Source organism: Schistocerca americana, chromosome 11, assembly GCF_021461395.2.
Source record: "Schistocerca americana isolate TAMUIC-IGC-003095 chromosome 11, iqSchAmer2.1, whole genome shotgun sequence".
Classification (NCBI taxonomy): Eukaryota; Metazoa; Arthropoda; class Insecta; order Orthoptera; family Acrididae; genus Schistocerca; species Schistocerca americana.
The window spans coordinates 167,961,507-167,985,049 of record NC_060129.1 but is presented as its reverse complement, the minus strand read 5'-3'; the positions used below and the strand labels follow the sequence as shown (position 1 = coordinate 167,985,049).

Genomic DNA, 23,543 nt, shown 5'->3' with positions numbered 1-23,543 from the left:
ACCCCATCATTGCCCCAATGTGATACGCACACATGCCGAATAGGTCTTGCCATTTGTCGCCACCTTACTTCAGAGGCATTCACCCATAAGTTCGCTGCAGAGCACACACACGTCACCTGTGACTTAGACACACAGTAAGCATGGCAGCACAATATTTGTTTGAAGAACAACAAAATATTGTTTTTGTTTATGGACTAGCCAACAGTAATCTGCACGAAGCTCGACGGTTCTATGAGGAACGGTACCCAGCAAGACATCACCCACATACGCAACGTTTACAGCAATGCACTGGTGACTTGGTGAAACAGGCTTATTAGCAGGATATTGTGGCGATGCTGGAAGACCTCGAACACGACGGTACTGCATTTGATGAGACTGTTCCCGAGTGCTTCGACGAAACACCGACGACAAGTACTCGAGTGGTTGGACACGGCACGGAGGTCACTCTAGGAGGTTTTGAGGGATGACAGCCAGCATCCATTTACTTTCCATCCTGTCCGAGGCCTAAATCCTGTGGCGGACTATGAAAACAAGCTAGGGTTTTGCCGGTGGTTTCTGCAACGTGCTGCACGAGAATCCGACTTCCCTGCCATCGTGTTGCTTACTGACTAGTGCACCTTCCATCGGGATGGCCTTTACACCACTCGAAATGTTCCTTACTGGGCAAGAGGAAACCCTCACATCACATACGTAAACGGACACCAGGAACGATTTTTGCTCAATATTTTGGCAGGCACTTGGGTGACCATCTGACTGGGCTGCTCCCTCTACCTCCTTGACTTACCGGGACAAATTACCTTCACTTCTTGCAAGAAACTCTACCCAACCTGCTAGAAGATGATCCGCTGGACATACGGCTACGCACGTGGTTGTATCACGATGCGGCATCCGCACATAACAGTCGTGCTGTGCGCGAATATTTAAATGAACTCTTCAATGGCCAGGTAATTAGCAGAGGTGCTCATAAGACATGGCCACCACAATCACCAGACCTCACACCACCGGGGAACTTTTTCCTGAGGGGATTCTTCAACATTCTAGTTCAACCACCCGGACGCGAACAACCTAGAAACAAAGAGGAATTAATGGATCACATTCAGCATGCCGCCAATCACATCAAGGCAATGCCAGGAATCTTTGAAAGAGTTTGTCAAAACACCATTCAACGTTACCGAGCTTGTGCCGCGTCAGAGGGTTGCCAGTTCGAGCACCTGCTTTAAGTAAACAATGTCCTAGCTACAAAAAAGGCCAACACAATTTGTAAAGGACTTTCTGTACACGAACTAACAGCTGTTGACAGATTTTTTCCCAGTAGGTCTTATCATGAAACAACAATGCACGTGTCCGGACCCCAGCGGATTCGCCCACAGACCACCGGAGTGGAAGGCTGGTGCGCTACCACCGAGCGTACCAGCCGCCTCGGATACATCGCAATCTCCGCCAGGCACAGCATTCGGAGTCATGCACTGCCAAGATCATCTGTCAACAGGGCAATCCCGCAGCCAATCAGAGCACATGGCATCAAGTTTCCATAGTTTAATAATTGTGTGTCGTCGGCCTACAGTACATTAGTAATTCTGGTATCTACTGGCATCAGCTATCCAGTTTTTCTCCACCAGAGAGACAGAGAGAGACAGAGAGAGAGAGAGAGAGAGAGAGAGAGAGAAATGGTCGTGTTGGTGGAATAGAAAGCTGTGAAGTGCTGGAGTGGGGTTTGATAGGTGACAGATAGGGTCTAGCGAAGGTTGAGGCCAGGGAGGGTTGCGGGAATGTAGGATATATTGCAGAAAGAGTTAGCACACGCGCATTTCAGAAAAGCTGGTGTTGGTAGGAAGGATCCAGATGGAGCAGGCTGTGATGCAGTCGTTTGACAGGAAGCACATTATGTCGGGTGGCATGCTCATCAACTTGGTGGTCCAGTTGTCAATCGGCCACAGTTTGTCGGTGGGCATTCGTGCGGAAAGACGGCATGTCAGTTTCGTGTCCGTGTAATGTAGAACGCATCAGTGGTCCACATAGAATACAGCGTAGTGGTTATGAGTTATTTGTAGAGCACATGACTGCTTTCACAGGTAGCCTTGCATCTGATGGGATAGGTGATGCTTATGACCACACTGGAGTGGGTGGTGGTGGTGGTGGTGGTGGTGTCGGTGGTGATGGTGGTGGTGGTGGTGGTGATGAAGGTGGAGGAGGTGGTGGTGGTGATGGTGGTAGGGTGTATGGGACAGGTCTTGCATCTACGTCTATTAGAAGGATATGAGCCATGCGGTAAGGGGTGGAGTAGGGACGGACGAGGATACTGTGCAGGTTCAGTAGGCAGTGGAATACCTATAAAATATCTTCGTCCATCCCTAAAAAACACCTGCTCCCAAAACCTTGCCTCATGGCACATATCCCTGTAATAGACCTAGATGCAAGACCTGTCCTATACATCCACCACCATCTACACTAATCCAGTCACAAACATCACCTACCCCATCAGAGGCAGGACTACCTGTGAAACTTGTCATGATCGACATGCTAAGCTGCAACAACTGAGCTACATTCTATGAGGGCACGACAACTGACAAGCTGCCTGTCCACACAAATGGTCACTGACAAACTGTGGCCGAGAGCGAGCTCAGCCACACAGTTACTGAGCATGCTGCCTGCCGGGACGTTCTTCATTTCAATGACTGCTTCGCATGCTGTGCAGCCCAGTGTGTGTGTGTGTGTGTGGGGGGGGGGGGGGGGGGCTAATTTGAAATAATGCTTTTGCCTGAAAGCTTACTTGTTTAGCAGTCTTTCTGTTGCTGTGCTTATCTTCAACTCATCATTTTTTTTTCCTCCCCAAAAAGGACCTTGATAGTCCAGAACATTTGATAACCTGGCACTGACAGAGCCCCAAGCATGCTGTATTATCAAGCACCCACTGTATTTCAGATGGCCACAATTTTTTTTACACCTGCACTTTGGTATATATGCAACTGTTGGGTATAATGATTATTATACCAATAGAATGATTGATAGGTTAGCAGTTAATATTTTTCTGTTTTTCATACACATACTTCAGATATGTTACTGAGTCTGTGACAGGATACTAGGAAACTGGACAGAGGATGGAGTGTATTCTCTACACGGTGATGGTTTATTAAAATAAATTTACTATAGCCTTCAAGAAACTTAGAGAAATGAACAGTAAGTTACACAAGCGCAAGCTGCTATAACCAAAGACTGCCTCGTATTACTGCACGCTTCAGTAATGACTGCTATTCACGTACCCACTTCAGTCGTAATTGCCGATGTCGTGGTGTTAACACCGGCACGTGCACAGGTCGTCGGCTACAGAGGCCCACTGTTAGGAGTAGTCGGTGCACTGTGTGTTCAGACACACTTATACTCCGGCCAGCATTGGAGCCCGATGTTAATACCACCACAGTTCGCCGCCTGTCCCGTTTTACCAGTCTGACCAGCCTACGACATTCGACATCTTTAATGAGGGGTGGACAACCGAGCCCGCAACAACTGGACGTGGTTTCACCTCGGTTTTGCCACGTGTTGGAGACATTCACAACAGTATTCCTCGAATACCCGACAGGTCGTGCAGTTTCTAAAATGCTCCTGCCGAGCCACCGGACCTTCACAGTTTGGCCTCGGTCGAACTCGGATAAATCACACGCCTTCCCCATTCTACACACAGGCAGCACACTCATTGGGACCTGGAATCACTATACAGGGCAGGGGCCCTGAGGTCACAGCTAAAACAGCTTGATGAAACCAAGGCAAGCGTACCTGCACTACAGGAAATGTTATGGAATGGACACGGTGTGCTCGATATGGGCACCCGGACAATTTTCTGCCACGGTCCAGAGATCAACCACGAAATGGGTACAGAGTTCACAGTAAGACAAAAAATACATAGTGGGCGATTTTCTGGAATAAGATCTAGAACGTCGACCCAATTCACAAACTATTCATTGATCAATGTACATGCATCCACAGAAGTAGCAGATGACCGGAACAAGATGCCTTCTACGAGAACCTCGAGGGAGCCTACGACGGATGCCCTGGGCGTGATGTTAACACAATTGTTGGAGATCTCAATGCACAAACTGGGAAAGAAAATCTACTGTCCAGCAATAGGAAACCATAGCCTCCATGAATACACAAATGATAACGGACACAGAATTATTCAGTTTGCACTATCACGTAACATGGCTGTAGGTAGTACTACGTTCTCACATAAAAGGATCCATAAAGCAACATGGTGTAAACCTGATCAGCATACCTTCAACCAAAATGATAATGTAATTATTGACAACAGGCATTTCTGAAACTTATGAGTACTAGATGTATGCCTACAGAGGAGCTAATGTGGATTCAGGTCCCCCACCTTGTAATTGTGAAACTAAGAGCTCGAACATCTTATGCACGGTAAGTGGAAGGAACTTCTCATGAGAATCTTGCACTATACACTTCTATTGTAAGTGATACTCTGCTTCAGGAATGGAGTGCTTTCAGGCACGCAGTCATTAAGGCAGCAGAAGAAGATCCAGGGAGAGAAGGAAAGTCACCAAGGAATTCCTGGTTTGAGAAGACCGAAAGAGAGTAAGTCATGAGAAAATTGGCTTATAGGAAAATGCTTGATAAATCGTATACCCACGTAGTGGTAAGAAATTATCAGGATAAAAAGAAAGAAGAGAAGAAACGGCATTGGTAGAAGAAAAGGGAATGGGAAGGAAAGCAGATTGAGGAATCAGAGACAACTGGAAAAACAAATGATGTCAAAAAACTCTATCAGAAAATTAATAGCGAAAGAAGAACATTTAAGCCACCTATTAATTTATGTAAATGTAAAATTGGGGGATTACTAACTCATGACAGAGAGACATTGGAGCATTGGGTAGAATATTTTAGTAAACTGTTGCATGCTCCAGAGGCACCTGAAGAGATCCTAATCCAGCCATAAGCAAATGATGAGCCCATAATCCCCCCCCCCCCCCCCCTGCCACCCCCCAAAAGAAAAAAAAAAATCTCTCAAGAATACGTAGACCAAGCAATAGCCTGACGTAGAACAATAAAGCACCAGGGACTGATAATATACTACCAGAACTATTAAAAGCCAGAGGACTTGAGTTAAATCGCAATATATACAAGATTTTGTGCCTTTGTACGGATAGTGTGTTTGATACACAAGAAAGGAGATAAATTTAAATGTAGGAAATACAGAGGCATAACAGTTCAAAATATTGCATGTAAAGTATTGTCAAATACCTTGTTTAGTAGGCTCTCACCCATAGCAGAAAACATTATTGGAAGCTGTTGCTGCGGTCTCCAGTCCAGAAACAGGTTTGATGCAGCTCTCCATGCTACTCTATCCTGTGGAAGCTTCATCATCTCTGAGTAACTACTGCAACCTACCTCCTTCTGAATCTGCTTAGTGTATTCATCTCTTGGTCTCCCTCTACCATTTTCACCCTCCACACTGCCCTCCAATACTAAATTGGTGATCCCTTGATGCCTCAGAACATGTCCTACCAACCGTACCCTTCTTCTTGTCAAGTTGTGCCACAGACTCCTCTTCTCCCCAATTCTATTCAATACCTCCCCATTAGTTATGTGATCTACCCATCTAATCTTCAGAATTCTTCTGTAACACCACATTTCGAAAGCTTCTATTCTCTTCTTGTCCGAACTATTTATCATCCACGTTTCACTTTCATACATGGCTACACTCCATACAAATACTCTCAGAAACGACTTTCTGACACGTAAATCTATACTCGATTTTAACAAATTTCTTTTTTTCAGAAACACTTTCCTTGCCATTGCCAGTCTACATTTTATATCCTCTCTACTTCAACAATCATGTTATTTTGCTGCCCAAATAGCAAAACTCATCTATTACTTTAAGTGTCGCATTTCCTAATCTAATTCCCTCAGCATCACCTGATTTAATTCGACTACATTCCATTAACTTCATTTTGCTTTTGTTGATGTTCATCTTATATCCTCCTTTCAAGACACTGTCCATTCCGTTCAACTGGCCTTCCAGGTTGTTTTCTGTCTCTGACAGAATTACAAAGTCGTCAGCAAACCTCATGGTTTTCATTTCTTCTCCATGAATTTTAATTCCTACTCCAAAATTTTCTTTTGTTTCCTTTACTGATTGCTCAATATACAGATTGAATAACATCGGGGAGATGCTACAGCCCTGTCTCACTCCCTTCTCAATCACTGCTTCCCTTTCGTGCCCCTCAACTCTTGTACCTGCCATCTGGTTTCTGTACAAATTGTAAATAGCCTTTCGCTCCCTGTATTTTACCCCTGCCACCTCCAGAATTTGAGAGAGAGTATTCCAGTCTACATTGCCAAAAGCTTTCTCTAAGCCTACAAATGCAAGAGAGATGGTGTGCCTTTCCTTAACCTATCTTTTAAGATAAGTCTTAGGGTCAGTACTACCTCACATGTACCAACTTTTCTACGGAATCTAAACTGATCATCCCTGATGTTGGCTTCTACCAGTTTTTCCATTCGTCTGTAAAGAATTTGTGTTAGTATTTTGCAAAGTGACTTACTAAATTGGTAGTTTGATAAATTTCACATCTGTCGGCACCTGCCTTCTTTGGGATTGGAATTATTATATTGTTCTTGAAGCCTGAGGGTATGTAATTTGCCTGTCTCATACACCTCTCTCAGGCCAAGGGTAGAGTTTTTCTCCAAAGGCTACTAATAGTTCTAATGGAATGTTTTCTACTACTGGGGGGCCTTGTTTCGACTTAGACCTTTCAGTCCTCTGACAAGTTTTTCATGCAGTATCATATCTCCCAATTCATCTCCATCTATGTCCTATCCATTACCATATACTCCTTCCACCTTTCTGCTCTCCCTTCTTTGCTTAGAACTGGGTTTCCATCTGAGCTCCTAATATTCATAAATATGGTCCAAAGGTCTCTTTAATTTTCCTGTAGGCAGTAGCTTACATCTAGTGGTATATGCTCCTAATCCTTACATTTGCCCTCTAGCTATCCTCCTTAGCCTTTATGCACTTCCTATCGATCTCATTTTTGAGATGTTTGTATTTCTTTTCACCTCCTTCATTTACTGCATTTTTATATTTTCTCCTTTCATCAATTAAATTTAATCTCTCTTGGGTTACCCAAGGATTTCCATCAGCCCTTGTCTTATTACCTACCTGATCCTCTGCTGCCTTCACTACTTCATCCCTCAAAGCTACCCATTCTTCTTCTACTCTATTTCTTTTCCCCATTCCTGTCAACTGTTCCCTTATACTCTCTCTGAAACTCTGCACAACCTCTGGTTTAGTCAGTTTATCCAGATCCCATCTCCTTAAATTCCCACCTTTTTGCAGTTTATTCAGTTTTAATCTACAGGTCATAACCAATAGATTGTGGTCAGAGTCCACATCTGCCCCTGGAAATGTCTTACAATTTAAAACCTGGCTCCTAAATCTCTGTCTTACCATTATATAATCTATCTGAAACCTTCCAGTGTCTCCAGGCCTCTTCAACATATACAACCTTCTTTCATGATTCTTAAACCAAGCGTTAGTTATGATTAAGTTGTGTACTGTGCAAAATTCTACCAGGCGGCTTCCTCTTTCATTCATCTACATCTACATCTACATCTACATTTATACTCCGCAAGCCACCCAACGGTGTGTGGCGGAGGGCACTTTACGTGCCATTGTCATTACCTCCCTTTCCCGTTCCAATCGCGTATGGTTCGCGGGAAGAACGACTGTCTGAAAGACTCCGTGCGCGCTCTAATCTCTCTAATTTTACATTCGTGATCTCCTCGGGAGGTATAAGTAGGGGGAAGCAATATTTTCGATACTTCATCCAGAAACGCACCATCTCGAAACCTGGCGAGCAAGCTACACCGCGATACAGAGCGCCTCTCTTGCAGAGTCTGCCACTTGAGTTTGCTAAACATCTCCGTAACGCTATCACGGTTACCAAATAACCCTGTGACGAAACGCGCCGCTCTTCTTTGGATCTTCTCTATCTCCTCTGTCAACCCGATCTGGTACGGATCCCACACTGATGAGCAATACTCAAGTATAGGTCGAACGATCGTTTTGTAAGCCACCTCCTTTGTTGATGGACTACATTTTCTAAGGACTCTCCCAATGAATCTCAACCTGGCACCCGCCTTACCAACAATTAATTTTATATGATCATTCCAGTTCAAATTGTTCCGTGCGCATAATCCCGGATATTTTACAGAAGTAACTGATACCAGTGTTTGTTCCGCTATCATATAATCATACAATAAAGGATCCTTCTTTCTATGTATTCGCAATACATTACATTTGTCTATGTTAAGGGACAGTTGCCACTACCTGCACCAAGTGCCTATACGCTGCAGATCTTCCTGCATTTCGGTACAATTTTCTAATGCTGCAACTTCTCTGTATACTACAGCATCATCCGCGAAAAGCCGCATGGAACTTCCGACACTATCTACTAGGTCATTTATATATATTGTGAAAAGCAATGGTCCCATAACACCCCCCTATGGCACGCCAAAGGTTACTTTAACGTCAGTAGACGTCTCTCCATTGATAACAACATGCTGTGTTCTGTTTGCTAAAAACTCTTCAATGCAGCCACACAGCTGGTCTGATATTCCGTAGGCTCTTACTTTGTTTATCAGGCGACAGTGCGGAACTGTATCGAACGCCTTCCGGAAGTCAAGAAAAATAGCATCTACCTGGGAGCCTGTATCTAATATTTTCTGGGTCTCATGAACAAATAAAGCGAGTTGGGTCTCACACGATCGCTGTTTTCGGAATCCGTGTTGATTCCTACATAGTAGATTCTGGGTTTCCAAAAATGACATGATACTCGAGCAAAAAACATGTTTCTAAAATTCTACAACAGATCGACGTCAGAGATATAGGTCTATAGTTTTGCGCATCTGCTCGACGACCCTTCTTGAAGACTGGGACTACCTGTGCTCTTTTCCAATCACTTGGAACCTTCCGTTCCTCTAGAGACTTGCGGTACACGGCTGTTAGAAGGGGGGGCAAGTTCTTTTGCGTATTCTGTGTAGAATCGAATTGGTATCCCATCAGGTCCAGTGGACTTTCCTCTATTGAGTGATTCCAGTTGCTTTTCTATTCCTTGGACACTTATTTCGATGTCAGCCATTTTTTCATTTGTGCGAGGATTTAGAGAAGGAACTGCAGTGCGGTCTTCCTCTGTGAAACAGCTTTGGAAAAAGGTATTTAGTATTTCAGCTTTACGCGTGTCATCCTCTGTTTCAATGCCATCATCATCCCGGAGTGTCTGGATATGCTGTTTCGAGCTACTTACTCATTTAATGTAAGACCAGAACTTCCTAGGATTTTCTGTCAAGTCGGTACATAGAATTTTACTTTCGAATTCACTGAATGCTTCACGCATAGCCCTCCTTACGCTAACTTTGGCATCGTTTAGCTTCTGTTTGTCTGAGAGGTTTTGGCTGCGTTTAAACTTGGAGTGAAGCTCTCTTTGCTTTTGCAATAGTTTCCTAACTTTGTTGTTGTACCACGGTGGGTTTTTCCCGTCCCTCACTGTTTTACTCGGCACGTACCTGTCTAAAAAGCATTTTACGATTGCCTTGAACTTTTTCCATAAACAATCAACATTGTCAGTGTCGGAATAGAAATTTTCGTTTTGATCTGTTAGCTAGTCTGAAATCTGCCTTCTATTACTCTTGCTAAACAGATAAACCTTCCTCCCTTTTTTTATATTCCTATTAACTTCCATATTCAGGGATGCTGCAATGGCCTTATGATCACTGATTCCCTGTTCTGCACATACAGAGTCGAAAAGTTCGGGTCTGTTATCAATCGGTCCAAGATGTTATCTCCGCGAGTCGGTTCTCTGTTTAATTGCTCGAGGTAATTTTCGGATAGTGCACTGTATGTAATGTCACTCGATGCTCCGTCCCTACCACCCGTCCTAAACATCTGAGTGTCCCAGTCTATACCTGGTAAATTAAAATCTGCACCTAAGACTATAACATGCTGAGAAAATTTATGTGAAATATATTCCAAATTTTCTCCCAGTTGTTCTGCCACTAATGCTGCTGAGTCGGGAGGTTGGTAAAAGGAGCCAATTATTAACCTAGCTCGGTTGTTGAGTGTAACCTCCACCCATAATAATTCACATGAACTATCCATTTCTACTTCACTACAGGAAGTCTATATTCACCTACAACTTTTCCTTCTCTTCCTTTTCCTATTGTCCAGTCCCATATGACTATTAAATTTTCATCTCCCTTCACTTTCCGAATAATTTCTTTTATCGCATCATACATTTTTTAAATATCTTTTTCATATGCAGAGCTAGTTGGCATATAAACTTGTACTACTGTGGTAGGTGTGGGCTTCGTATCTATATTGGGTACAACAAGGCATTCACTATGCTATTCATAGTAGCTTATCCACGCTTGTGTTTGTTATTCATTATTAAACATTCTCCCGCATTACCCCTATTTGATTTTGTATTTATTAGACTGTATTCACCTAACCAGTAATCTTGTTCCTCCTGCCACTTTTCTTTCTTTCACTTACGCCACAGTCCCGCAGCGATCGCAGGGTTGGCGTGGTTAGGACGGATTTGGCAAGGTTAGTTTTAGGGGCGTCCGGAGGCCCTACCTGCCGCCACACCGTACCCCCAAGGATGGAACCAGTGTACCCCAACTGTCTGTATCTGGTGTAAATAGTGAAATAGCGCGAATGTGTTTCAAATGTCTGTGACGCGTGTAACTGAGGCGGAACGTGGGGACCAGCACGGTATTCACCTAGTGGGATGTGGAAAACCGCTTAAAAACCACATCCAGGCTGGCCGGCACACCGGCTCTCATCGTCAATCTGCCGGCCGGATGCGATTCGAGGCTGGCGCGCCAACCCGAGTCCAGGAAGCAGTGCGTTAGTGCCCACAGCTACCCTGTCGGGTATTGTTCCTCCTGCCACTGAACTTCACTAATTTCCACTACATCTAACTACCTATCCATTTCCATGTTTAAATTTTCTAATCTACCTGCCCGATTAAGCGATCTGACATTCCACATTCCGGACCGTAGAACGCCAGTTTTCTTTCTCGTGATAATGACGTCCTCCTGAGTAGTACCCGCCTGGAGATCCGAATGGGGGACTATTTTACCTCCAGAATATTTTATCCAAGAGGACACCATCATCATTTAACTATACAGTAAAGCTTCATGCCCTCAATCAATGTCAATTCAGGCCAGATATTTACTCTCTGGCAAATAGAAGAAAAAACCAACAAATTTAATGTTGGTGCCCACAGTCTTTTGATTGATTTCATATCGAGATATGACACAATAAACTAGGCTAAACTTTAGGAGGCAATGCGGGAATTTTGGGTGCCCGAGAGGTCGGTGCGTTCGATAGAGGTTACCCTAAGGCACCTCCCGTGTAAGGTGTAGTCCGGTCTAGGCTATCATTCCAGTTCCCCACACAAATTGGGCTAAGACAAGGGGATGGTCTTTCCTGCCTACTCTTCAACTTGGCACTCGAAAAAATGGTGTGTGAATGGGTATCCAGATAAGAGGTATTATCTACAACAAGTCAGTACAACTGTTTGGATATACAGATGATTTGGACCTAAGGAATAGAACATTTAGAGATCTACAAAATGCCTTCCGAGCTTTAAAACGGAGAGCAAGAAAGATGGGCCTGAAAAGCAATGAAGGAAACACCACGTATATGTATAACAGTACAACTCAACCTTTGCATAACACAGTAACCCTCGATGGAATGGCTTCTGAGCAACTGGAATGTTTCACTTACCAGGGCACAAAGATAAAAGCAAATGGCAGCATTTCCACTTAAATTATGGCCCATGTAAGTGCTTCTAATCAATGTTATTTTGGAATGTTGCAACATTTTAAACCCAAGTTTCGATCACGAGAGACTAAGTGCCAACTCTATAAAACGCTGATATGCCCAGTACTGGAGTACGGTTCAGAATCGCGAACAATAACAAAGCAGGTTGAAAGTAGACTGAGGTCACAACGAAAAGGAAAATTTTTAGACCTGTGCATGAAAATGGGAGTGGGAGAAGGCGAAGGAATGACGAGCTTTATGACTGCTATAAGCAGGATGATGTGGTCAAGTTCATAAAGTTGTGTAGATTGAGATGGGCTGGACACGTAATATGACTTGATGAGTCAGATCCTGCCAGGGAAGCCTGCTGCAGTGAATCTGGAGGAAGAAGAGCAAGAGGACGACCAAGGTTCAGATGAAGTGATCAGGTTGGAGAAGATGCTCCCCGAGTCGGTTGCCGTAACTGGAGGTCTACAGCGAAGTCCAGATAGGAATGGGGGAAAATTATCACAGAGGCCAAGTCCCATCCTTGGGCATAGTACCAACAGAATAATAATAATAATAATAATTCAGCAATGATATAAATATGGCTTTCGGAACAGACAAATGTAAGAAAAATAGCATAGTCAAGGGAAAACACACTAAACAAGAAGATTACTTATTGGACAACCACAGCAACTGCATAGAAATGATGCAAAAAACAGATGCCTATAAATATCTAGGATACAGGCAAAAAATAGGAATAGATAATACAAATATTAAAGAAGAACTAAAATAAAAATATAGACAAAGATTAACAAAAATACTGAAAACAGAATTGACAGCAAGAAACAAGACAAAAGCTATAAATACTTATGCTATACCAATATTGACCTACTCATTTGGAGTAGTGAAATGGAGTGACACAGACCTAGAAGCACTCAATACACTTACACGATCACAACGCCACAAATATAGAATACATCACATACATTCAGCAACTGAAAGATTCACATTAAGCAGAAAGGAAGGAGGAAGGGGATTTATCGACATAAAAAACCTACATTACAGACAGGTAGACCATTTAAGAAAATTCTTTATAGAACGAGCAGAAACTAGCAAAATACACAAAGCAATCACTCATATAAATACATCGGCAACACCATTGCAATTTCATAACCACTTCTACAACCCTTTAGATCACACAACATCAACAGATACGAAGAAAGCAAATTGGAAAAAGAAAACACTACATGGCAAGCACCCGTATCATCTAACACAGCCACACATCGATCAAGACGCATCTGACACGTGGCTAAGAAAAGGCAATATATACAGTGAGACGGAAGGATTCATGATTGCAATACAGGATCAAACAATAAACACCAGATATTACAGCAAGCATATTATTAAAGATCCCAATACCACAACAGATAAATAAAGACTTTGCAAACAACAAATAGAAACAGTAGATCACATCACAAGCAGATGTACAATACCAGCAAATACAGAATACCCCAGAAGACATGACAATGTAACAAAAATAATATATCAGCAACTTGCCATACAACATAAACTAATAAAACAACACGTTCCCACATACAACTATGCACCACAAAATGTACTGGAGAATGATGAAAACAAATTATACTGGAACAGAACCATTATAACAGATAAAACAACGCCACATAACAAACCTGACATCATACTCACCAATAAAAAGAAGACATTAACACAACTAATCGAAATATCCATACCCAATACAACATATACACAGAAGAAAACGGGAGAAAAAATTGAAAAATACGTCCAACTGACTGAGGAAGTCAAGGACATGTGGCATCAGGATAAAGTTGACATTATACCGATTATACTATCAACTACAGGAGTCATACCACACAATATCACCAGTACATCAACGCAACACAGCTACATCCAAACTTATATATACAACTATAGAAACCTGTAATTATTGATACATGTTCAATTACCCGAAAGTTCCTAAATGCAATGTAACATATACCGTACAGTTAAAAGGAAGTCACACTTGATCAAGGTCCGTGTCACTTCCCATTTTTAACCAGACATAACGTCTGAAAAGGAAAGATAATAATAATAATAATAATAATAAGAAGAAGAAGAAGAAGAAGAAGAAGAAGAAGAAGAAGAGGAAGTAATGTGTGTGTGTGTCTTGACTATCGGTCATTCCTCGCCAGGTAATGTTGTTATTGCCTGGAGGGGTTTATATTGATAGTAGATCTGTGGTCATAATATACTAGTTCATCAGTGTATTTCTCCATGCCTGAGGGTGGACTTTTTGTAGTATTTTAAATGTGCCGGTCTGCTAATCAACATCTCCTATATGTGGTGAATAGCAATTGCGATTATATTTATACAGATGATCACATGCACATTACAATACGTGTTAAGTTACGCTAGACACTACAGTATTTTCTGTCACAAAATACTGTGTAGTTAGTTTGTTTCACAGTCAGACGGAAAGCAACAATGTCCAAATGTGGACGCTGCGAGCTAAGAAGCTGGACTTCATTGTCACTCAACTGACAGCTGTGCACTGCAAACAGAAGCCATCATCATTGTGGCCATTTATAGTGCCTATTATTAAAATATGAAATTATGTTGTTACTGAAACAAAAAGTCAATGTGAATGTTTAAATGTAAGTGGTCTCCTGTTATAGTAGACAACAGTTTCAAAACACTGTGATGGATTTGTTATACGAAAATTGTATGCCTTAATTGCGTATTTCATTTGCAAGTATTCCCTTTGAAGAAGGTACTAACCTGTCCAACTGAAACAAGAGGATTTAAATGGAAGGACTGAGTGATATTTTGACTACATTAAATAACCACGATGTGTCGTATCTTTAAAGTACTACTTATGGCAACTGAAAATTTGTGTTACGAGGAATCTTTGTAAAATGAGAATATTTTGCCTGAGAATTATGAGAAAAGGTTAAGTCACGGTACCCTAAAATATTATTAGAGTTAAGAGAGAACGTTATCTACGCAATCTGACACAACGTACAAGCGCGCACACACGGTCTGATCTTGCTCACAGTGTGTCATCTGTGTGAACCATAGCTATAAAAAAGAACCACTGAATCTAGATTATGTTAATTTAATGAGATTTGGCTTAAGTACTGCTCATTAATAATATGAAAGTTTATGCCCCTGATCCATAGAAATGATGGCCATCAAACTTATAAATTTTTCTGAAGAGATGACAAATATTGTATGCGGGAGTAAAAGGGTTAAACAATCTAACAAGAGTTAATGTCTTGCTCTTACAGGTCATATATGCAGAGAAGAAAACGAAATTCCTGGATTTTTCCCACATTTCCCAGTTAAAAATACATTTTTTCCTGGGTGAAATTACTTCTTTCCCAGGCGAAAACACACTTTTCCCAAGGTGAAAGTACATTTTTTGTCCAAGTTAAGTGACAATACACCTTTATTCATATCAATATCTTGAATGGTAAAGGTTTTATGCACCAGTGTAGAACTTAATATCACTCTAACAAACGAAACCCATCAAAACACAACGTGTTTCGGAAAGATCTTTGATACAGGACAGCACGTACACAGCCTATTTTCGAATTATGAAAAGTGTAAATACAGCACGCAGTAGGTTACAAAGCACTGGAATCGAGACTGAGATACACTTTTGTCATTCAATCACAGCTCGTGTCACGTGACCTGACCTGTCAGTGAGCATCAGATATTCAGAGCACAGGACATGTGATGTAGTCAGTCAATAGCATGAACACAGAAATGTGGAAAGTCAATGGTTTAAATTCATATACATCCAGTATAGCTACAAGAAAAGCTAATCTTTCACAAATAATACTAGTCTTTTTTAGTGTGTGTTATCCTTTAATCAATATATTAATACCAATGAAGTCCCATGCTGCTTGACACAGCATTGGGGAACGATGCGGGAGACCCGCACCACTGACTAGGCAAAGTCCTAATGGAGGTGGTTTGCCGTTGCCTTCCTCCGACCGTGATGGGGATGAATGACGATGATGAAGACGACACAACAACACCCAGTCATCTTGAGGCAAGGAAAATCCCTGACCCAGCCGGGAATCGAACCCGGAACCCAGTGCTCCGGAAGCGAGAACGCTATCGCGAGACCACAAGTGGAGGACCCTTTAACCCTAGGACTCACTCTGCTAAAATTTCTCCAGTACTCCATCTCGGGTCATACATGACCCCAATCAATATATAATTGACTGTGTGTACTAATCATTCAGAGAACAACGTACTGTCGTTTAATACTGTTTGTTTACATTTTATTTATTATTTAGACACATTTCACAGCTTTTTTAACAGGTATGTACATAGTAGAATTAAATTACATATGGCAGAGTAATTACATATCAGAAGTTACAATATTACTCTAAGTCATAATTTGTTTCACTCATAAATGTTTCACAATGGCTTCAAATTTACAGAAAATGTGATGAACAACTCAACAGGAAACATAATTCTAACCGGAATCTGTACCATAGTCATCTGCACATATTTTGCAAGTAGTAACTATTTCAGAATGTTCCTTGCAAACAAATTTGTTACACTTTTTGCATGTTGAACTGTATTTTGTGTCCTTTGATCGGGGGCAAATGGAGCATCTGCCTCGCTTTCTCTTCTGATTGTCGGGTATTGTGTCTGGATGTCCACTGTCTAACAGATCATCACATCCACACCGTTTGATACTGCTAATAATATCCTTGTTCCTTGCTTGTGGTAAACTCAAACGACGTTCCACTTGGGGCTTTGCCATTTCTTTGGCCAACTTCATTAGAAAAAGACGTCTCTCTGTTTTTTCAACAGCAACACAGAAGAGTCTGTAGGCACTGAGTGCAGCTAGATTGACAAGATCATAAAATACTGCTAATGGCCAACGTTTTGTACCCTTTTTCACAGAATAGTAAGAGCTCATTTGATCTAGTGCATCAACACCTGATGTTGTTGAGTTGTAATACAACACTACTTCTGGTTTTTGTTTCAAGTTGTTTTCTTTGGGCACTTCAAATGATTGATGTTGTGTTGACAGGAGTAGCACAGCCTTATTTCTTTTTGAAACATACAAAACTAATAGGGTTTTGCCACTGTATGCAAATCTGGTAGTGCATTCTTCCCTAGTTTTCGAAGGCAAAAACTCTTTTGGGACTTCTTTTCTTGTAGAACGTAGAGTACCTACAAGTGTCAACGTCATTTTCAACAGTTCTTGGCCAAGGTCATAGCTCGTGAAAAAATTGTCAGTGGTAATATTCCTACCACTGCCAGCCAGATGACGCACTAAATCTAAGACCACTCTCTTGCCTTGATTCACTTCTCTCACATCACCACTCCTTCCAGTGTACATTTGAAGATTTGTCAGATAACCATGTTCATAGTCTACTGCGCACCATATCTTGATGCCATACTTTCCTGGCTTTGAAGGAATGTAGACCTTGAAACTGCACCGACCTCTGTATACGCAAAGATGTTCATCAACTGTAATGTTGCTGGAAGGTATAAACGATGTTTGACATTGCACGGCAAACAAATCAAATATTTCCTGTACAGCTTCAGCCTTATTTCCAGTCCTCTCTTTCCTTTCAAGTCTTGTGATGCGGTCGTCAAAACGAAGTGAACGCAGAATGTCCTGATATCGCCTCCTCGACATAGTAGCACGGAATAGAGGAGTGCCATATTCAGAGTCCCAAAATTCGTCAATAGGTTTCCCCCAGCTCTTCTGTACACCATACAGAATCAGCCAGCCTAAAAATGAAAGAAGCTCGCATCTGTCTGTATCACGCCAGTCAACTAAATTTCCAGACACTTTCAATTCATTTCCTCGTTGATTTGTGAACTGAACTATTATATCCAGCAATTCATTAGTAATAAACTGCCTGAAACAGTCAACAGCTGAGCTAACACTAACTGTACTAGGAATACCTACTGAAAATCGTTGTATGTTGCGGATTGGAAATCTACGAATTGATGGTTCTTTTGTACTCCATGCAATATTTCGACCCCTGCTTACCAGCACTGCACTTTCATCTTCTCCACTGTCATCCTTTTCAGCAAGAATATCATTTTCTTCTAATTCATGTAAACAAATTTCATCACTTTGGTCTACCTGTGTCTCTGTTCCATCATCTTCGGCGTCACTACCTTCTGAATCACTACTGCTACGAAATAAGTCTTCCATAGCTTGTTCTACACTATAGCCAGGAGCAAAACGTATTCCACCCATGCTGAAATTACACTGCAACAACAAACGTACAAACGAACTTCCAGTTTGAGGTTAGTTCTGAGTAACACATTTGTAAAGGCCGAAATGTCTGCTTGTGTCTGTGTATGTGTGGATGGATATGTGTGTGTGTGCGAGTGTATACCTGTCCTTTTTTCCCCCTAAGGTAAGTCTTTCCGCTCCCGGGATTGGAATGACTCCTTACCCTCTCCCTTAAAACCCATATCCTTTTGTCTTTCCTTCTCCTTCCCTCTTTCCTGACGAGGCAACCATTGGTTGCGAAAGCTAGAATTTTGTGTGTATGTTTGTGTTTGTTTGTGTGTCTATCGACCTGCCAGCGCTTTTGTTTGGTAAGTTTCATCATCTTTCTTTTTAGATATATTTATCCATAGTAAAGTTGATTGGGGTCACCTATGACCCCAGAGTGAGTCCTAGGGTTAAGATATATCAAACACAAATATGCCAGTCAAATTTTAAATAATGGTTGGTATTCGGGGTTCAAAATTTTTCTCTGTGACTGGTCTTCAAAATGTTGAGCTCTGAATGAGAGTCAAATGCTCTTATTTCGAATATAACACTTCTCAAACCACCATTCACAATAATTTCTCACAACCTGTTTCAAATGCGATATGGCCCGTAATTGGTCACTCTTTTTGAAACCTCAAACGTGATCGATTTTCCGAGAAATTTCAATCAATATTATGAACATCACTGTGTCTAGAAGTTCTACTATGGAAAATGAACTGCTACGTTTAGCAGCAGTTAAAGCTGATTTCTGTATCCCCAGGAATACTTGCAAAATATAAATTTAAAATAAATGAGAATTCTAATTAATTAAACTTTTTTGCTGGGAATTGTAACTTACTTTACAGAATACATTACACTTTCCCTGGCACCAAATGAGTTGTGTATGTCCTTCCAGTGGGTTAATACAACTTGTTTTATGTTTATTAGTACTTAATTCCTTAATTTAACTACAAGTATTTACACAATTTACTCTATGTGTTTATAGAGATGTTGTCCATAGCAGTACTATTGATTACCATAACTCTTGTTAAAAATTGTACGAAGGAGAATTAATTCATATTAAATAACAAGAGATTTGAGTATAAATGTATAATAGATTTGCCCCGAACATTTAAATTAAAATGTTCTTTTAACATTACAGTACGTGTGCATGTTATTTTGTTTAGAAGTTAAAAACTTTGATAATGCACATAATTATTTCATAAATAACTCAAAATCATGAGAGGGCGCCCATAGTATCATGACTATGTACTCCCCATCAATTCTATTTGTACAGCACAAACTTCAAAAATCGCTGCAAAATCAGAGGGCGGCAACTCCGGCTTCCACTTCACTATTCAGAGTAGTTCACAGTCTCTGGATAACTCCAAATTCAAATGTAAATTTCTAACTCAATTTGGGGAAAGTGAAACAAAACCAAATGCACAACTGTGCTTAATAAATAGAGAAAGGAGAATATTGCCACACACAGATGCTAACCAGCCAGGCAGCCATATTGCATGCACAAATTCCATGTGATCCATCAGACTGCTCGGGATTTCTGTGTTATCAGCAACCGATGGCTGCCATTCGCCCACACGCATGTGGTCTACAAAACGATCAATCATTTGTGTGACAGATCGCCAAGATCCATCGCTCCTGTGTGGGGACCCTTTAGAAATGTGAACAGCTGAGACATCACACCCATTGACAGCAGTTTACTGCTACGAAATATTTGCACAGTCTTTATCCTAAAACCTTTGACACATTTTGCTGTCAGGAGAGGCTTGTGTGAGCACTGCATTTTGTTGATGTATTAGGTCTACAACTTTGCTTCCGCCGTTTTCCAATAGACGGCAGTAGCAGCAAGTGGGGTTCGTGTGGTTGGTCATAGGTGCAATACAATAAGCTTAGGCATCTGTAAACATAATGCCATAAAATATTTGTCGATTTGTGATTGCATCACAAGGTTATGCTCGATTAAGTACATCAACTTACATACCCATTTCTCGCCATTTTTGCGAAGTTTTAATTTTCTGCTTTAACGTGAGGAAATCTGCAGCTGTGGCTCTTAAAATGCCAGGTAAGACCAATGGTGATGGAACTATTAGTGGAAGAACGTGCAGAGAATGTTTTCGACACCTTAAGAATGGTGATTTTCATGTCTAAGACCGGCACGGTGGTGGAAAACTGAACGTTTTCGTAGCTACTGAAACAGACGAAGACAGTCACAGGACACCATTTTCGAAAGCAATTGATGCGTTCGAGCCCAGCACTGAAACACAGACGGCCGTAATACAGCGATAGACACGTAAAGGTAATTTTGCAGCAGGTCAATGTTCGACTCCATGTTGCAAAACCCGTCAAAACATAAACGCAAATGTTGAAATGAGAAGTTCTATCACTGCCGCCATATTCTCCATATGCTGCTCTCTCTCACTACCACCTTTTTCGATCAGTGGCATACAGTCTGGCTGACCAGCACTTCTGATCATACGAACCAGTGCAAAATTGAATCGATTCGTGGATCTCCACAAAAGACACTCAGTTCTTCCGCCACGGGATTTGTACGCTATCCGAAAGATGGGAGAATGTAGTGGCCAGTGATGGGCAATACAACGAATCATATTTTTCTTGGAAGTTTTTCACAATAAAGCCCCGAACTTCGAGAAAAGAACGGCAGAAGCAAAGTCGTAGACATAGTAAATTGTATATTTTCTTTAGGACTAAAGTTTTATTTTGGTGTTATTGTCTTATTTATGTTTTACTGCTGCAGTAGAGGGCTAAAGTGGAATTCATTGTTAGAGTATCAGCACTCACCTGTCACAATCACAAAAATTTAACTGAAAAGTAAAACAACGAAAAATTCCCAGAATTCTAAAAAATTCCAGGTTTCTTCCTGGATAGAAAAATTCCTGGGTTTTTCCCAGATTTCCCAGGACGTATAAACCCCGTATTATCCCTCGATGACGTAATTGATAGAGAACGATTGTGAGATGTTACTCGAATTGACTGGATGCCAATGTTGTGGAACGACCTGATCAGTTTAATCGCATCTCGTTATTAACGAGTTACTGTACGTGTATTGTTAATACGACCAAACCTAATGCGGACATCTATTGAACACCGTGTAATCGAGACAGTGTCAATACTGCCACACAATCTATCCTTCTTCACACTGTCATCACTGACATTATAATACAATTTATATCCAGCGAGCAACTACCGTCAAACCGGTGACTCGTCAGTTCCCGACCCTTACCTCTTCTTGTTGGGAACGGGCATCGGAGAGCCGCCGCCAGCGTCTGCCGCAGGAGACTCCCGCAACTCCAGCAGGCTCTCCACAGTCCTCCCGGTGTAGACGGCGGCTCGCTTCAGCGGCTCGTTCAGTGGGAAGATCAGCTGCTTCTTCTGTTTCTCCAGGTCACAACAGTATGCCACATTTAATATTATTTTTCTGGCCTGGCTGTGGATAATCGATTTTTGTTTTCGACCGGTAACTGACGGTAGAGCCGGTGACGGGTGTGAAGCTGCTCCGCCACCTGTTCTAGGAGACAGTTTGAAAACGGCACAGTTAAATACATTGCTGACGTGTACCGTATTTATTCGAATCTAAGCCGCACCTGAAAAATGAGACTCAAAATCAAGGAAAAAAAAAATTCCCAAATCTAAACCGCACCTGAAATCTGAGACTCGAAATTCAAAGGGAGAGAAAAGTTTTAGACCGCACCTACAAATCGAAACAAAGTTGGTCCATTGTAACACAAGACACAATTGAGGTCGAATGGATGAAGATATAGCTACAGTAGTTTGGTTCGAGTCGTAAGCTTAGCAGTTAAGCTTTACCAGGTAGCCATTGCTATGCGTCAGGCGCTACGTCCGTATTAATACGGGTACCCTTCCTTTTTCACGTGCTTCGTCTGGTTTGAATCGATTGCTTATTTTGCTTTGATCTGATAAGTGCCGTTCTCTTTCTTATAGGTATTTACGTCACTCTACGCTGAAAATGCATTATTGTACTGTGTCGTGCATTGTTTGTCGCATTCTGATAATGAGTGTTTAGAGCCTGTCACCGTTCGCGGCGTGGCTCGCTTTCGTGTGCGCTACCGCGGCTGACAATAAAAAAAAAAAAGAGAGGAATTGTCTCATAAGCAAAACAATGCCAAGAGACTGCTATTTGTTGTTACTTACACTGCTGCTTTCTTTGGAGAGTTCTGGATAAGAGTTTAGCGAATATTTTTCTCCGTTTGAAAATCTTTGCAGACGCCTCTTTAGTACATTGCATTCTTCACAGAAATTAGAGTCATCTTAGATTTAAAAATCTAGTCAGTTGCCGTGGTTCATTTCTGACTGTATCACTATCAGCACACGAATATAGACATGACACGATGCCTATATTCTTCCGCGTTTACTGTTGTCTCATTCTAGTTTCGTAGTTTATTAGGCAGACAGGATTTAAATGAGATAGCAGCAAACACGAAAGAATACATGGCAAATGTTTACATTCTTCTACATTTTAATTTACTTACTGATGCAGAGGTTTTGGCGCCAGTATTTATCTTTGTGGCTGGAAAGCATGCATGTATAGCGCTACATATATTCGATGGCGGAAGTTAGTTGTGGCGGCACCTACCAACATTTTTCAGAACTTCCACTTACTTTGCCCTCGATTCTAAGCCGCAGGCAGTTTTTTGGATTTCAAAAACGGGAAAAAAGTGCGGCTTAGATTCGAGTAAATACGGTATTTGTATTTGGGCTCTGAAGAGCAACACTGCCACCAGTGCTCGTGCGTGTGACTACTTCTTACAAGGACAGGTGAGAGGGGTGAGACTGACTTTTCAAAGCCATCTGTACGGTGACGTACGCTAGCGTCCCAGCTATCACGCCTGGCAGCCGTTCACCCTGGTGGGCCCTCGTTTGCAATTAACTGATGAGAAAATAATTTAGAATTTCACACAATACTCTAGAGCCTTCAAAATGATGATGGTACACAGACCAGTGTCATGGTATAGTGGTTAGATGCAAACTCCTAACAAATAGAAGGTCGTAGGTCCGAATATTGGCAGGTGCATTAATCTTTTTTTTTTTAATTTCGAATCTTTATAGAAGTGACTTGGATCATTATTTTTATTCAATTAATTCAAGCAAAGAAGGGAAAGCAGAAAGGTGGAAGGAGTATATAGAGGGTCTATACAAGGGCGATGTAGTTGAGGACAATATTATGGAAATGGAAGAGGATGTAGATGAAGATGAAATGGGAGATACGATACTGCGTGAAGAGTTTGACAGAGCACTGCAAGACCTGAGTCGAAACAAGGCCCCCGGAGTAGACAACATTCCATTGGAACTACTGACGGCCTTGGGAGAGCCAGTCCTGACAAAACTCTACCATCTGAAGAGCAAGATGAATGAAACAGGCGAAATACCCTCAGACTTCAAGAAGAATATAAT

The 23,543-nt window shown here is 41.6% G+C and overlaps 1 protein-coding gene across 1 annotated transcript in view; it reads right to left on the bottom strand.

The window, feature by feature from the left end:
- LOC124554026 overlaps window positions 1-23,543 on the bottom strand; it is a 182,602-nt gene that overhangs the window by 29,672 nt on the left and 129,387 nt on the right. The window contains exon 8 of the mRNA XM_047128052.1: window positions 21,355-21,639. Coding sequence (XP_046984008.1) covers window positions 21,355-21,639 — 285 coding nt within the window. The remainder of the gene's footprint in view (window positions 1-21,354; window positions 21,640-23,543) is intronic.